Consider the following 16,874-nt stretch of genomic DNA (forward strand, 5'->3'; position numbering starts at 1 on the left):
GTCTTTTAAACACCGTCTACTAAAAGCACAAGACCAGGCAATTCCAAAATGCTGAAAATCTAGCAGGCGAGGCAAAAAGCCAGCTTGGTTGAGCAGGGATCTTCTTGAAATACAGCAAAAAAAGAAATTACACAGTCAGTGGAAGCAAGGCCAGGTAACATGGGCAGGACTACAGAGACGCTGCTCGCTGTTGTGGGGAGGAAATTCGCGCTGCCAAAGCTCATCCCCGTTGCAGGTGTGAGAATCTGCCCCCTTGCAAGATGGCGGCCGTAGGCAACTGTTAGGAAGTGCACGAGGTTTTTCCCTTAACAAAAATGGCGGCTAAGAGAGGCGGAGAAACTCGCCGCACGCCGGCGTTCCGCCGCCTCCTCCAATCAACGGTCGCCAACTCTCCCGTGGAGGCCGCAGAGCGACCAATGGGAGGAGGCGGCGTGGAAGCCGGGCGGGGAGTGGACCAATGGGGCGGCAGCGGCCGGGGGGAGCCGGTGCGGGGGTGACGGTTGCCGGTGCCGGTGCTGGCGGGCGCAGTGCGCGCGGGCTGCCGAGCGAGGCGGGATGGGGGCGGCCCACGGGCTCTGGGCAGCGCTGGCCCTGCTCCTGCTGCCGGCCGGCAGCCGGGCCCTGCGCGACGGGGAGTGCGAGGGTGAGTGCGGCCGGGCCGGAGGGGGGGCGGGCCCGGCTGGCGGCCCCCGGGCCCGGCGAGTTGAGGCCGGCTAGTGTGCGAGGCCGGGACGCGGTGCAGCTCTGCAGCGGCCTCGGGACCCGGCTTCCGCTACGCCCCGCCGACGGAGGGCAGTGACAGCCCTGCTGGGCCGGGCCGGCGGGAGCGGTTCCTCCCGGGGCCAGAAAAGTCTCCTCAAGTGCCGCCGGGCCGGAGCGCTTCTCGACCGTGGCCGGTCCCAGCCCGGGGCAGTGCGCAGGCGGTGGCCGAGCGGCTCCGGGAGCTGGCGGCCCCGGGAGGCGCGGGGCGGGGCTGGGGCCCGGCCGTCCCGCGGGAGGGCCCGGGACCTCCTCCCGGAGGTGCTGCGGGGAAGTTGCCCGTCTCTTTTCAACCGAGTTGGCGGCAGCGCAGAGCTCCCCCGGGAGACGAGAGCGCCGAGACTGGATCGTCTCCTCCCCGGGCTGGGAGATCCCACAGCCCTGCTGTGCCAGCCGGGGCTGGGGACGCGCTCTGCCCCCGCCCCTCTGAGCCGGGTGGCGGTGACCGCAGCAGGGAGCCTCTGCCAGGCAGCAACCTGGAGGCAGCGAGTGCGGTTACTCACCTGGACTCCTCTCTTAGTCATCACAGCATAACCTTTATCTCAGCTTCCTCCCCTGACTGCTGGGGTATGGGGTGTCCTCTCTTTAACACATAAAGTGAGGAGCGGTGCTCAGCTGGTCTGAATCAAACTGGGTACTTTATGTACCACCTAAACACAAAAGTCTCTGGGGCGGATGCTGTTGAGTGGCACAGCAAATTCTCTTCCACAGGTGAAGCAAGAAAACCTTGAGCTGGGGCTGTACTGTTTGGGAGTTTGTGGTACTAATGCTCAGCCCTTCCTCCTTTTTGTAGGGAGAGAAACAGGGGGAGGGAACAGAGTAAATCAAAACTTGCGGTTGCTGTCCCACTAGGTTGGAAACTTTTTTCAACTGTAGCGTAGTCATCGGTACCACTGCCGGCAGCGTCTTTATTCTTTCCAAAGGTTTTCACTTCCAAACAGCACACAGTGGACATCATTGTGTGTCTGTGACTGGAGACAAACTGACGTGAGGTAAATGATCGTGTTGTATCCATACAAAAAATGTTTTCTTAAATGCCCCAGCTTATAATTACTTATAATTTTAATATAACAACAGTAAATTTCTATTTGGCTTTGTGATGGTCATATTCTATTTCCTATATTTGCTTGTTTCCTGTGCCATTGCTTGTGTTCAGAGTTGAATACAAGTTGCTAATGACAGCAATATTTGCCAATCCCTTCCTGTTGGGGTATACAAATCACATAAAAGATGTAACTTGTGCCTTTCCTCTAGACACAGGCCAGTGTCTGGTACTTCTCTTACACTTGGAAGTTGTAAGAATCCCCAGGTCCTGCTGCAGGAATTGGTGGGGCCACAGAACTCTTGGTCCAGGCGATGCTGATGTTCACAGGCAAGTTGTGTGAGCAGCAGAATGAGCGAAATCGGACACTGCAAATTCGCAGTGTCTCTCTCAGTCGCCCTCTCACACAGCCCCTGTGTGCTCTGGTAACCGTAGCTGTCTGCCTGTCTGCCATAGCTGTCTGCCGTAGCCTGGAGGGTATGCGGAGGGACAGCTGCCAAAGGGACAGTGTCATGGCCGGGTTTTACGTGCCCTCCCCACAGGCAGAACTTGGATCTGTCCTCTCAGCTGCTGGTGCACTTGTGGGAGTTTCATTATCTTTCAGACTCTTCCCTCTTTCAGTCTGAAAACCAGAAACTTGTGGGAATGAAGAGAGGAGAAACGTGCCAAGTGGATGCAGCGTGTGATCGCGTAATTTCTTTTTCTCTTGGAAATAACAATGAACTGAACCAACTTGCTAATTGGTGATACCGTATCACTAAAAACAGCACCTGTGGATACTCTAACAGAATTATGTGTAGAGAGTTGGTTTTCAATCAGAATTGGTTTTGAAGCCTGTGGTCTGACAAGTTGCTTCCCAAAGCAGCAAGAATAAGTCAGAAAATTAAGTTTACATTTTTGCACGGGCACTGTATTATGCTGTGTCCCTCAGCTGAATCCTGCTGCTCTGTCGGGACAGTGTAGAGAAGCTACTGGACACTTCCATGAATCTGGTTTCTCAGATTGTGAAAAACCCACCAAAAATACCAAGGCACATTGTTGATTCATATGTGCTCTGAAAGCCTTCCTGAAATACATGTAAAGTCCTGACTGCTAACGCAGCTTCCAGAAGTTTTGTTCTCCAAATCCCTTATTGTGTGTCCCTACAAATGCCTTCTGCAAGCTGCCACAAGATCACTGCAGTGGGAAATAACTCCATCCATCTTCCCTTCCAGTGTGTGTCACGTTCCTGGGAAGGTTCTACCAGAGTCTAAAGGACAATGATGTTGAATTCACACCTGCCAGTATTGAAAAGGAGCTGTTGAAATCCTGCAAAGAAGCAAAAGGCAAAGAGAACCGCCTGGTAAGTAGCAGTAGTCAATGATACTCGCCTCTTGAGGGAATAACTTATAGAATACCTGGCAAATGAGGGGACACTAGTGCTTCTGAGTTTGTATGGTATGGCTTCCCAGAGGCAGTTCTTCCTAACTCCGTGGCCACAATTGGTCCTACATTTTTTTATAAGAGAAAAGTTTGACCTCAAAAACAGTCTGTCAGCAGACACCTTACTCACTGGCACTTTTTCCCTGTTACTGAAGCGCTGGGTATTACAAAGCTTTTATTTGCTGTAGGGCTTCTTTGTCTCTTGAACTGTATTTGAGGTGCGCTGTAAGCTGTTAAAATATTTATGCTCTTTGGCTGCTTAGTTGAAAACTAAATAAAGTAAAACCAAACTGCCTTAACTAAAAACAGAGGCAATCTGCAAATGAGAAGCCCCAATGAAAAGGCCCTGAACCCCCCTAACAAGAGAACTGCAGAGAGACACCATCAGAAATGTGGAGGGGTCACGCTTCAGAAAGTCTTTCTCCTTGAATGCAGAAGACTTTTTTGTTAATCCAATCCACTTTAAAAAGTTGAGAAACAAGACAACGACCCTCAACAGCTGTAAAAGCAGTGTGATGGGAAACATCTGCTCAGTGTCCTGGGCTCAGAGTTAGGCTTCCTTTTGCCTGTCTGTAGCGGTCATTTGGAAGGGTTCTGTAACATTCAACATCTAGCTGCAAAACCAAGTGAGAAGATGGACAGAAAACTCTCCTTTTAGAAGCATTTTCCCATGCATCCTCACCTCATTCTTTTCTTCCCTGTAGTGCTATTATGTTGGTGCCACAAGTGATGCAGCCACCAAGATCATTAATGAGGTATCAAAGCCCATGAGTCACCACATCCCAGTGGAAAAGATCTGTGAGAAACTAAAGAAGAAGGACAGTCAGATCTGCGAACTAAAATACGGTGAGTTGCCAGCGTTGAGGGGAAATGCCCATGCTTTTCTGGGGTATGGATCATTTGGGGTAAAACAGCTTACTAGAACTATGCAGTCTAACGAGGTTGCACACTCTGGGTGGCTCTCCATGAACCCCTACAGAATTTTATGGAGACTGTTGGCTACTAAACCTTTTTAGCTTCTGCAGAGCCTCTGATTTGCTGTAAAATAAGTCACTCCCAGGCATATCAGCACTGCTGCGCTCAAGTCACTATTTGCAATACTGTATTCAGGAGAGCGTGCTGTAAAGCTCACACCGTGGAGCAGCCACGTGTGGCCTGGGATGATCCTGCACACGGGTTCAGCCTTTAGCTAAGCTCTGCACTCCCAGCTGCTCTTGTGTTTGCCAGTAGCAGGTCGATCAACACTTGTTTCTCACCTCCTCTGGTGTCTGCCTAGAGCACTCAACACGCTTTTCTTACACCTTCCTTGACCTCCTGTGTTCCTAGATGGCACACTCTTCCTGAAAAGACTAATCTGAAGATCAGTCTTGGAAATAGCTCCTCCTGACTGCTTTCCTCTATCTCTGCCCTTATGTTCTCTCGAGACACCCCTCGGATTGTGGGTCTTTACACTTCTCATTTCTCGTACTAATGTCCTGTTGTTTCCTAAAAGCTTCTTGTTGTTGCCACTTGCTTGTCTTTCTTCTGAAATCCCTCTGCTACCTTTTCTTTAACCAGTGGAAGAGAGAATTAAAGCGTTGTTGCTCATATACCAAAAGACATTTCAGGGCTATTGTGAAACTCCTACACCCAAGCTGCAACCAAACCTTCTGGCTTCTAATGATGACCTTTAGTGTTAAAAGCCTTATCTGCTGTCGAACGCCTAATTTAGACGTTCCTTCCACGCCCCCGGGAGCCCGGCGCCTCTCTCCCTCTCGGCTTCCTCGCCTCCCATACCGGTCTGTGCAGCCGTCGGACCCCTCACGGCCGGGCTCCTCTCCTCGCCGTCTGTCCCCGGCCCGGGCGGAGGGGCCGCAGCCCCGGGCCCGGCTGAGCGCGGCTCTGCTCTCCCCGCAGACAAGCAGATCGACCTGAGCACCGCGGACCTGCGCAAGCTGCGCGTCAAGGAGCTGCGGCGGATCCTGGACGACTGGGGCGAGACGTGCAAGGGCTGCGCCGAGAAGTCCGACTTCATCCGGCGGATCCACGAACTGATGCCCAAGTACGCGCCGCGGGCGGCCGGCGCCCGCTCGGACCTGTGAGGGGGGTTGGCCGGGTCGGGCCCGGCGCTGAGGCGGCCGCGGCGCGCGACCCCCGGCGGCGGCGGCGGCTGAGGCGGCGCGCGCTGTACGGGACGTTCATTAAAGTACAACGGTGTGTACCGGGCGGACACGTGCCGTGTGACGTGATTGCGGGGCGGCCCCGCCCCAAGGCGCCCCGGGCTCCCACTCACTCCCCTCACGCTCCTCCGGCGGCAGCGGCGCTGGTCCCACTCACGCGCACCCCGCAGGCGCAGCGGGGGGCGGGGCTTTGCCGCGCGCGCTCCGACGCCCTCGGTGATTGGGCGCCCTCTGTCACGTGGCGGGCGGCCGGCCCGGAGGCGGGAGGCGCTCTGGCGTCACGTCGCTGTGCGGCGCCATCGCGCTCCTGGCGCCGCCATGCGGCGGGACGCGGGGCGATGACGTAGAGCCCGCGCGGCGCGGCGGCCGGAGCCGCCTTCGTTCCCTTTTGTCCAAGATGGCGGCCGCCGCCGGAGGCGTCTCCTGAGCCGCGGGCCCCGGCGCCATGAAGCGGGGCAGCGAACGGGACTCCAGCCCGCCGGGGGCCGGGGGAGGCCGCGGCGCCGCCGCCAAGCGGCCCCGCGAACGCGACCGCGAGAGCAGCAGCCGGCGCGGCCCGCACCGGAGCTCGGGCGCCTCCCGCAGCAGCAGGGACAAGTCCACGCCCGCCGGCGGCAGCGGCGGAGGCGGCGGCACCACCACCGGAGGCGGCGGCGGCGGCAGCGGCGGAGGCGGCTCCAGCTCCCGCAGCCACCGCGGCGATGAGCGCGCCAGCGGCGAATCCAACCACCGCCCGGCGGGGAGCGGCTCGGCCTCGGGCGCCCGCGGCGGCAGCCAGGCCGCCCCGTCCTCCTCTTCGTCGTCCCGGGCGCTCGGCGTGCCCAAGGCGAAGGCCCTGCCCGGCGCCGTGGTGGCCCCCTCGCTGCTGCTGGCCGGGCCGCCGCCGGGCGCTGCGCCCTCGCTGCTGCTGGCGCCGCTGGGGGGCTCGGCCGGCCTGGCCGGGGAGCCGCCCGGCTCCTGTGAGTACAAGACGCTGCTGGTGAGCGGGCTGAGCGCGGCCCTGCCCGACCAGCTGCTGGAGGACGGGCTGTTCCGCCTCTTCCAGCGCTTCGCGGGGGGGGGCGCCGGGGACATCAGTGTCAAACTGTCCCACACGCCTGAGCTCGGCCGTGTCGCCTACGTCAACTTCCGACACCCCGGGGACGCCCGCGACGCCCGCCGGCACGCCCGGGCCCGGCAGCTGCTCTTCTATGATCGGCCCCTCAAGGTGGAGCCGGTGTATCTCCGCGGGGGCCGGAGGAGCCGCACGCCGCCCCCCGCCCCCTCTCCGGAGCCCCTAGGCTACCTGCCGCCCATCCACGGCGCCTACCAGTACAAGCAGAGATCGCTCTCTCCAGTCACCAGCCCCTTGCTGCGGGAGCCGCGGCCCAGGCACGCTCATGCCGCTGCTGCCGCCTTCGCTTTGGAAGCAGCTGCCATCGGGCTCTCCCGGGAGCGGGAGAGGGCCCTGGATTACTACGGGCTGTATGACGAGCGCGGACGCCCTTACAGTTACCCCATCGTGGCCGAGGAAGACCTGATGCCGGAGGATGACCAGAGAGCGACCCGCAACCTCTTCATCGGCAACCTGGACCACAACGTCTCCGAGGTGGAGCTGAGACGCGCCTTTGAGAAGTACGGCATCATTGAAGAAGTGGTGATCAAGCGCCCGGCCCGGGGCCAAGGCGGGGCTTACGCTTTCCTCAAGTTCCAAAACCTGGACATGGCGCATCGGGCCAAGGTTGCCATGTCGGGCCGTGTTGTTGGCAGGAACCCTATCAAAATTGGCTACGGGAAAGCCAACCCGACCACCAGGCTGTGGGTGGGGGGTCTTGGTCCAAGTACTTCCTTGGCTGCCCTAGCGAGAGAGTTCGACCGCTTCGGCAGCATCAGGACTATTGACTACGTGAAGGGCGACAGCTTCGCTTACATCCAGTACGAAAGCTTGGATGCTGCCCAGGCTGCCTGCGCGCAGATGAGGGGCTTTCCTTTGGGCGGACCAGAGAGGAGGCTCCGAGTGGATTTTGCCAAAGCAGAAGAGACGAGATACCCGCAGCAGTACCAGCCTGCGCCGCTCCCCATGCACTATGAACTGCTAGCTGACGGGTATGGCAGGCACAGAAGCCTAGAGCAAGACCTGAGGGTGCGAGACAGGACTCCTCCACATCTCCTGTACTCGGACCGAGACAGGAGCTTTGCAGAGGCAGAGTGGGCCAGTCCTGCCAAAAACGCTGAACGCAGAAACAACTTGGAAAGCTACAGCCGATCAGTGCGTAGCCGGAGTGGAGAGCGCTGGGGCAGCGACAGCGATCGCAGTGTGCCCAAACCATGGGAAGAGAGGCGGAAACGCCGGAGTCTTTCCAGTGACCGCGGGAGGACTACTCACTCGCCTTACGAGGACAGAAGCAGGACAAAGGCCAGTGGGCCAGCTTTAGACCGCAGCCCAGACAGGGCTCGCAAGGAGAATCACACTACAGAATCCGGAGCTGAGAAAGAGCAGAGTAACTCCCTTCAGAACAATCGTCATGCGACTGAGGAGAAACCCCATCGTGAGGCATCTGATGCTCCCCAGCCCAAAAAAAGGGACAGCGAACGCAATCATCGAACTGGTGAATCGGAATCAAAAACTCACGAGGAGCCAAAATCCGAGACCAAAAAGCTAAAGAATTTATCGGAATATGCTCAGACACTGCAGCTTGCTTGGAACGGGCTACTTGTGCTAAAAAACAGCTGCTTCCCCACCTCTATGCACATCCTGGAGGGAGACCTGGCTGTCATCAACGGACTCCTTAAAGACCATTCGTCTGGCGGGAAGTTAACGCAGCTCAAAATCGCTCAGAGACTTCGGCTCGACCAGCCCAAGCTGGATGAAGTAACTCGCCGCATCAAACAAGGCAGCCCCAACGGCTACGCTGTGCTCCTGGCGACCCAGTCCAGTGCGGCGGGGGCGGAGGGGACCTTCCCTGCTGTGGAGCCCGGCTTGCAGCGACGGCTTCTCAGGAATCTGGTCTCCTACTTGAAACAGAAGCAGGCTGCTGGGGTTATCAGCCTGCCCGTGGGAGGGGCAAAGGGCAGAGACAGCACGGGCATGCTTTACGCGTTCCCTCCTTGTGAATTCTCTCAGCAGTACCTCCAGTCAGCACTAAGGACATTGGGAAAGTTAGAAGAAGAACATATGGTGATAGTTATAGTCAAAGACACTGCCTAGCCCTCACTGTCTTTTCAAATTCCATGTTTTCTTTGTGTGTCACACAACCCGGTTGTTTTTAAGGCCGATCATTTTGGTGGAGGTTCAAAACACCTCGACCAAAGTGGTAAGATTTTTAGTTTCTAATTAATTTTAATACCATTTAAATAGAGCCCATTTTATTCGTTTTTAATATGTGACACTGTCCGCTGTTGTTCTGTATTTTTATTTTTTAACTGTATGAAAAGTTGTCAGTAAAGCCTTGTTCACTGATGGATTTCTAAACTTGTGCGGTATCCTAGTTTTTATGGCCCAGGATGGGCTGGTCCCCTGCACTGTCAGGAGCTGGAAGGTGATGGTCCCAGCCCAGTTCAGTTTCTCAGGCCCCAGCCTCCTGTATCTCCTCTGTCTCTTTATATGTGTCCTGCAAGGTGGGAGGGGAAGGGGGGGCTCTTTGTGCTGCATGAGAGACTGAAAGGTTGGTCCTATAATTTTTTTGTTGTTGTTCTGTTTGCTTTTTATTTCATAAATTTGAGTAGATGCATTCCTGATTATTCCCTGATTGAGGATAGAAGCTTCCTAGGAATCCAGCTACCGAGGAAGCAAATCTTGATCATGAACAGAAGTGGTTTTTACACATAAAAAAAATTACAGGTAATACTTGGCAAAAAGTTTGCTACTAAGGACCCAACTGTGTGTTCATTTCTGTGAGGTTTGAGAGCACCCAATATGTGTCTCAGTCAGAAGGTCCTGGGTAAAGCTTGACATTCCTGATTTTTATAAAAGGAAAAAAAAAAAACCAGAAGAAAACAAAAGTCATTTAAGGGGAAACTCTCTTGGGCCTGTATTAGATGTAGACAAGCAAATAAAGGGCACAAAGGTTTTAGTGAACCGCAGGTGCCCGTTTGCATAGTTGATCATGTTGCACTATCCAAAATCCTTTATTGAAAGATAAATGGCGAAATTTTTTTTTTTTTTTTTTTTTTTTTTTTTTTTTTCCTGCTGAAGTTGAAACTTGTTTGCAGGCTTGGAAAAAAAAAGCTGCTAAACATGTCTGGCTGTTTGAAAATATGTTAAGTTTCTATAAGCTACCTATGACTGTAGGAAACTATGGAGCTCCAAATTTGAAATGTAAGATGGGATGGTTCCATCACCTTCCCTAGCTGTGGTGTGAGACAGCAGTTCAGGAGACAAACCAGGACACCTGCACCTCTGGTGGCTCAGTAATGCAAGGACGCAGAAACTAGTTCAAATTTAGGCTAAAATTCACACTGTTCAGTTTGGGGATATTTTTATTTTTTAGAATGATGCTTGTAGATTTTTAGGAGGCTTACAGAAAATTGCGTCTGATTAAAAACACTGAATTTTTAAGTTTCTTTAAATTTGCAGGGTTTCATTTGTTTGTTTTGTTTTGGTGGTAAGCGAGTGAACAAAATCCTGGGAGAACCACGGTCTTGCACCAGTCTCTGTGACCGAGCAGACTCGCTGATAGCTGCCAAAGGCCCTTTTAAAAACTGTGCTCTCAGGTATGATTGGTATCAAAAACTATACAGCAGGAAGCATAACTCAGTCTAATGATGGTTTTTAAAAATTTTTTTAACCCTGCAGTTTCACAGTAGGGATATCATCAGTCGATGATGTATGAGTGGTCACTTAATTTAATAATGTATTGATATCAACAAGTAGGGGTGGTTTGTTGGTTATTTGTTGGGTTTTTTTTTTAACATTTAATACTATGACTACGTTAAAAGTAAATCTAATGAGTTAGTGTGATCATGAGGGGGTTAGTATTCTACTTGATAATCCATCTTCTGTACCCCAAAAACCCCACAATTCTGTCTGTAAGGGCCCAAGTACAGCTACAAGGGCACAGAGGGTTTTGTCCGTGGTGTGCAGGCTCAGTTCTGTGCAAGGTGGGCTGGCTCGTCCGCTGTGAGCTGCGGGGCTCCAGGAAAGCTGATGGAGGCTGCAGGAGCAGGAACAGCTATCTCTGCTGCTCTCAGCAGCCAAGCCGTGCCTGCAGGCTGCACTGGGCAGCACAGAGGCCCATGGCTGCGCAGTAGAGGGTAGCTGGAGCGCCCCTGCTTTTACACGGTCACAGGGACACCGACTTTAACCTTGTAACCAAGTCCCCAATGCTGTTGTAACATAGACAGTGCCAAATGTCAACAATTGTAACCGTCAAGTGTTATCTGAAACCAAGTGCTATTAAATGCCCCTTATGGCCAGAGTCATAGAGTGATTAGAGCTTTTTGTCAGAGCATTCTACACGTTGGAGCTGTCGGTTCAGTCTGAGGCAGTGTGTGGTGGTGCTGTAACAAAGGCCTGCTGGGTTCTGGCTGGCCGGGACCTGGAGCTTGTGCTGCTGCGAATGGATTCGTGTGTCTGTGTGTGTGTGTTACATTGTGCAAATATGAGTAATCAGAAGGAAAAAAAAAAAAAAAATCAATACATGATAAAAGCTGCAAAGCCAGGGAATCACTAGAAATCTCCCAATTACCACTTTCCTTGTGAGGCAAGTAAATAATAATGTAGGAGGTTTTTCAAAGACAAATAGTCATGCTTTGGACTGGATATTTAATGATGGGATTTCTGTTCCCAGTGAGGTGGCTGACAGTTGTGAACATGTGCACAAATAGGACACCAAGAAATCTCCCTCCTACAAACAAACAAGTGTAAGCTAGGAGAGTTTAAGGAAAAAAAAAAACACCTGGGAGAGAAGCAGCATCCACAGCCTCTCTGCTCCCCAGGATGCAAGTGAGCCACAGGCTTTGCTTGAACAGACTGTGCTGAGGCCAACGGCCCTGCAGGCCTGTCCCCCACCCCTCACACCTGCAGCCAGGCTGCTTCTGAGTGAAACATGCCTGAAAAAGGGTAAATAGATAATTACAGCAAAATAATGCTACACCTGTATCTTACAGCTTGCACAACTTGGCCCTTAAATGGGGATGGGAATGTAGTTCTGGGGAGAAGGTACACAGGGGTGTGGGAGGAACCATGGCCCTGGTCAGAAGGCCTGAGACACTCAGCGATGTTGGAAGCTGGTGGGTGTAACAGTGCTGGAGGGGTGTCTTCTTTCAGCCTGGTACAGCAGTAGCCACAAGGTCATAGCAACAGGGTTATGGTCTCCATCACTTTGAGGGTAATCTGAAACACAGAGTGGGACCAGGGTGTGGGGTGGCAGATTTGGTGGTATGAGAGCACTACTGTTTAGACAGAGTTGCTCCATTTAAAAAAACAAAACAAAACAACAAAAAACCAAACCACCACCCATTCAGTAAATACTCTGTTTTACAAAGCTTCTTTGTAACATCAGCTGCTGGCTGTCTTTACTACAACAGAAGCATGGACAAGAGGGCCAGCCCGAGGCAGTCCCCATCGTGTGCGTAGGAGCAGCACGGATGAGCCGATCAGACCCTGATCACTACCCTCAGCTAACACGCAGGTTAAACTACTGACCAGCCCTGAGGTTTCTGCTCTGCTCTCCAAGCTGTGGCCTACGTGAGATTGTTCTGAACCACTGTGCTGCCTGGACTCCATTGAATGAGCTGAGCAGCTACTCACAGTCCAGTCACACAGCAAGGAGGACCATTCCAATGTGAGGGCACAGGCTGGTCCTGGGCCAGTTTCTGCTCCATCACGGGAAGAAGCACAGCATCCTTCCTGCAAAGGCTCTCCTCTGTTGCAGAGAGGTAGGTATGTACCTTAGCCAGCTGGCAGGACATTTAAATGCCCCTTCCATCCCCTAAGCCAAGGTCTGTAACATCTGCACAGGAGAATGCATGGCATCACATCAGCAATGTGCTGTGCATATTCAGGAAGATAACGCTTTTTTCCAAGCATCATGCTTTTAAATAGACCAAATCATGATGCCAGGGGAAAGAGGTGATTTTCCAAACACTCAGATTTGCCCCTGTCCCAAGTAGCTGCAGAATTATGGCCTGACAAACACAAACAATCCCTGCCAGTCCTCAACTCTGAATCCCCACTCTGCACTCAGCCTTGTTACAGCCACTGTTCCCAGCACTCTTAAATAATCGGCAAGAAACAAGGAGGCAGCATGAGGTGCAGGCAGCCTCCCCTGCAGTTCTGGGTTTAGCTCTGGCAGTTCTGCAACAAGCAGAGAGGCTGAGAGGCTGCCCAGGGCAGGCTGTGGGGGAGGCTGGGCAGGCTGCAGCAGCTGGCCACAGGCTGAGGCCCCAGTAGGCTCCTGTGGGCTCTATTCAATAACGCTAGGATAGGTGAAGGTGGGGAGGGATGGCACACATACTTACAGTGGCCCAGTTTCAAGTCAAATTTATACAGGAACTCCATATGTCTTGGTTCTGTCTCACAAAACTAGTTGGTAAAGTTCTCTGAGATAGCCAGGCCCTAAAGAGCAACAGATGTTATAGCTGTGGTATAACACCAAAACAAGATGCAGACAACCAGCACGGTATCTTCTCTGTCATTAGTAGTTGAGTACATGCTTTGTATTTTTTCTTCTCCTGAGTGACACATTTTCTAAGGTGAAGTGGCTGTAGCAGAGCCCTAAATCACTTCTCTGTGACAGCTGCATCAGATGGTTTTTGACAGGGCAGAGGCTGACTTCCCTGGCTGTTGGATGGCACATTCTATTTTCAATCTCCTCATTTTATCAGAATTCTGCTTCAATTGTTGGTCTTAAGTGCTGCAGTAATCGCAACTTGTTCATCTTATCGACTCTGTAGGGTACAATTATCCATTGTAAGTTGCAGCAGAACCTTTCTTTTTAATTATTAACAAGCAGTGCTGGATAAGTACATTAAGTAGATGCAGTGCTAGAGGAAAGAAAAACTATCTTGGTTAAAAAGAATACCCTTCCTCTTCAAGCAATGAGACCTTGAGCCTTGGTAAAAAACTTGCTGTAGGGTCAAGGAGTGAGCAGCCTCCAGCACCCTGTTCTGCCTCAAATCCTGTTCTCAAAGTGGCAAAAACAGAAAGGGTAAAAAGTTGAGTGGATGTTACCCAAATACCTGGGAACAAATAGAACATTTAGTGACCTTGTCCAAGCAAGCCACAAGTGTACTTACCTTCCAGTTCTGACTCACAGAACTAAGCTGTGCAGTTGTGTGCTGCACAGAGAAATCACTCAACTGCAATTTTTTTTTTTTATCCCTGTCTAAGGGTGGGGCCTCTTCTCACGTAAAAACAGGAACACCTAACGTGCTTTCTGCCAGCATAGCCACAAGGCGGCCTGTGCAATGCCAAACCACACAGGGATGAGGAGGCCCAATGCCACTCCTGCCTCCTGACACACACTGGCAATGCAGCAAGAGCTCGATGCAGCAAGAGCTCCCTGCAGCTCACCACGTTGCCTGCGCCCAAACTGCTGAGCTTCTGGTGCAGCTTTAAACAAAATCACAGCCTGGCATGAGAGCACCCTCCAGCTCCCACATGGCGCAGTGCAGACACGTTGCCCACAACCCTGCAGGGAATTTGAGGCTGTAAGGCAAACCAACCTGTTAGAGCTGAACCCACGGGCACTGTGAAATGTGGTGACGCAGCCCTGGGAGTCCCCTGGACTGGCACAGCAGGTGAAACCTACGTGCTCAGAAATTTCAGCCCTTGTTCACTTTGCCCTCCCTTACTGCAGCCGGGCCACCAGCTGCACCTCGCTGCTCTCCTGCCCAGGCTGCTCTCCTCATGTGCACAGAGCACTGCACAATTTACAGCCATAAAGAGACAGGACTTGTATTTAATTTTTTAATAAATACACTTTACATTAAAGAAAAAGGCCTTCAATTTGCAGTTTCCACACAGAGGGCAAGAGCGGGGGGGGGGGGGGGGGGGCGGGGAAGATATTAAAAAACTTGAACCACAAAGGGTAGAGGGGAGAAAGAGGGCTTGAAGTTCAATCCCAGACCCCCAAACCTTCAGGAACAGTCTCTCACTGTAGCTGGTATCACAGCGAGAACCTCTGCTTTAAACAGCCTGTACCTCAGTTACCAAACACCCATGTGGGTGTCCCTGGAGGACAAAAGCATCTGAACACACACTGACGCACTAGCAGTGTTACCACCTGTTGCCTTTTTTTTTAAAAATAAAATCATATTTAAAATAAAAATATTCTCACTCCTCAACAATTTTAGAAACCATGATCCTCTTATTTCACTTAGTAGTTCCATAAAAATGCCTCTTTTAATTTTAAACAATTTTTCTCCCCCAAACCTCCCCCATGGTAACAAGGTACTACAGGAATACAAAGTTCAGCCCCTCTTTACTAGAACACCTGCCTTTTTTTTTTTTTTTTTCTGTTTTATATAAAACTATTTCTGTTCTTTAGGAAAGAACTTTATACAAAGAAAATATATTGTGAAATATCTTCAGAAGTTTCCTTGAAGAGGAGAGTCATCTCAGCCTAAAATAAAAAATAAAAAAAAAGGCAGAGGAAAAAGAAAAAAAAAAAAAAGAAAAAAGAGGCCTAACTCCAGGTCTCTTTATTGTAGAGCCTCAGACTCAGCCCCAAGCCCCGAACTGACTCAAACCAACACAGCAGATGGGCTGGAGCTCCTCATGTTTTCCCAGGAGAAAAAGGCTTGGGGTGCTCAGAGTTGGTTTCCGATTTGGTCTCCAGTCTTCTGCTGGGAAGGAAGCATCTCCTCCTGCCAAGACCCCACCTGGCAGTAACTCCTCACTCGTTCAGAGACAGGATGATGTCGTCCTCCAAGTCAGAGTTATCTGAGCTGTCGGCTGAAAAGGAGACACACTGGTCAGGCCTGGGCTGTGGAAGAATCCAGTTGTCAGGGCCGCTAAGCAAGGCAACGCATTCATAGTTACAAGAGATGGCCACCACCTGCGTGGGACCAGCAGCTCCCCAGCAGTAAGGGAGGCAGCTCACACCCTTGGCGCAGTTCAAATCAAGCCAAAGCAGTGAGCAAATCTGCACAAGGGCTTTCTTCCTCTGCTTAAACCAGAGGGTCAAGAGGAGAGCAGTTTCATCAAGTGCAGTTTCTATGAGCTGGCAGATTTTTTTTCCCATGATGAGGTGGGGAGAAGGCCACCAGCGATGTCACCTGCACATGAGCTGTCTGCACAACTTACTATGCACAGCCATGGGCAATAGCTCCTTGTGCTGGGGGCTGGACAGATCTGGCAGTCACACCTCACAGCTGTGACCTGAAAGCAAGCTTGACAGTTCTACCAACCTGATGTGGCAAAATACGGCCTCTGTATAATGTTCATAGGGCTGATTAATTATGCAGTTAAGTCAGACCCAGACTTTCTCAGTATTAGGTTCTTATCCACCTGCCACTCCCCTCTGCACAGCTCAGTGGGAGACCTTTACACTGAAGGGGGAGCAATCCACCTGCTCCCAGCTAGAACCTTCCTCTAGCAACCCAAAGGTTTCTGTAATGAATTTAATTACATGACGCTCATTAAAGGTGACCTGAAAATTGTGCTTTTCCTGGTTTTATTCATTGTGGTACACAACAAAGACATGAAAGGATTTGCTAGAAGCAGTTACGCACACACACACACTTGCTTTTTATCTTAAAATATAAGAACTCTCCTCCCTCAGTTGTGCAAGAGGGAAGCGGTAGCAGCTCTGGCAGCAAGAGGTCTCCTGCCTTACCTTAGAGGTGACGTTGGCTCTTTTTCTTACGTGAATTCATTGGATGCTGCAGTTAACTAGGTGTTAAAAATAGGGGTTTTTTAAAAAAAAAAAAAAAAAAAAAGAAAGACACCAAGACTTCCTCTGCGCCATCTCAGTTATACTGGATCTCTAAAATGCCTGTCAAGGTAAGCAAGACCTTCTGGAAGGTTCACCCCTTCTCAGATGTTTTCTTTAGGGAAAAAAAAATCATAGGCAAGCAGCAGAGGACACACCCTTCCCCCAGCCCTCCTCCCTGGCCATCAGCCAGCTGTCCTTCCACTATGCTCAGCAAGGAATGCTCCAGTCTCACCATCCATCAGACTGAACCTAAGCTGAGGGGTCACCAGTGCTCCCAGAACAACTACAGCCATGTAAGGGGAGATGTGAAACACCGGCCAGTGCTGTAGCAGCTACACTTAAGCAGTAAAAGGGAAAGAAGCACCAGTGAAATAGTAATCCAGAAACTTTGGAGAAGACGAGAATCTGAAAAAGTTGGTGAGTCTTTATAAAACACCAGAGGAAAGATTTGAAAAGGGATCTCCCAACTCTTTATTCTCCAGTCCACCACACAACCTTCCAGTTTTTAACTCCATGTCCATAATTCAGCCTGACTGCACTTAACTGCTTGGCAGAAGCTTACAGACCAGACTGGAAGTTGCCATTTTCAATTACAGAAGAAAAGAGGAAGCAAGAGTCAGCCATGCTGCTGGT

At 51.8% G+C, this 16,874-nt stretch overlaps 3 protein-coding genes across 4 annotated transcripts in view; 2 read left to right on the forward strand and 1 right to left on the reverse strand.

Annotated features, from left to right (window-relative positions):
* Nucleotides 1–484: 484 nt before the first annotated feature.
* On the forward strand, nt 485–5,428 carry MANF (mesencephalic astrocyte derived neurotrophic factor). Its single transcript, XM_065845956.2, has 4 exons — nt 485–643; nt 3,016–3,143; nt 3,928–4,069; nt 5,120–5,428. The coding sequence occupies exons 1-4, from the start codon at nt 556–558 to the stop codon at nt 5,302–5,304; spliced, it is 543 nt and encodes a 180-aa protein (XP_065702028.1). The 5' UTR covers nt 485–555; the 3' UTR covers nt 5,305–5,428.
* A 212-nt stretch (nt 5,429–5,640) lies between these two features.
* On the forward strand, nt 5,641–10,778 carry RBM15B (RNA binding motif protein 15B). Its single transcript, XM_065845878.2, has one exon. The coding sequence runs from the start codon at nt 5,828–5,830 to the stop codon at nt 8,567–8,569; it is 2,742 nt and encodes a 913-aa protein (XP_065701950.1). The 5' UTR covers nt 5,641–5,827; the 3' UTR covers nt 8,570–10,778.
* A 3,480-nt stretch (nt 10,779–14,258) lies between these two features.
* The window catches only part of DCAF1 (DDB1 and CUL4 associated factor 1), a 50,969-nt gene continuing 48,353 nt past the window's right edge, over nt 14,259–16,874 (reverse strand). For both annotated transcript variants that reach the window (XM_065845807.2, XM_065845808.2), the window contains exon 24: nt 14,259–15,259. In XM_065845807.2, the coding sequence (XP_065701879.1) occupies nt 15,201–15,259 (59 nt within the window). In that variant the 3' untranslated portion in view covers nt 14,259–15,200. The remainder of the gene's footprint in view (nt 15,260–16,874) is intronic.

This window comes from Patagioenas fasciata, chromosome 10, assembly GCF_037038585.1.
Source record: "Patagioenas fasciata isolate bPatFas1 chromosome 10, bPatFas1.hap1, whole genome shotgun sequence".
Classification (NCBI taxonomy): Eukaryota; Metazoa; Chordata; class Aves; order Columbiformes; family Columbidae; genus Patagioenas; species Patagioenas fasciata.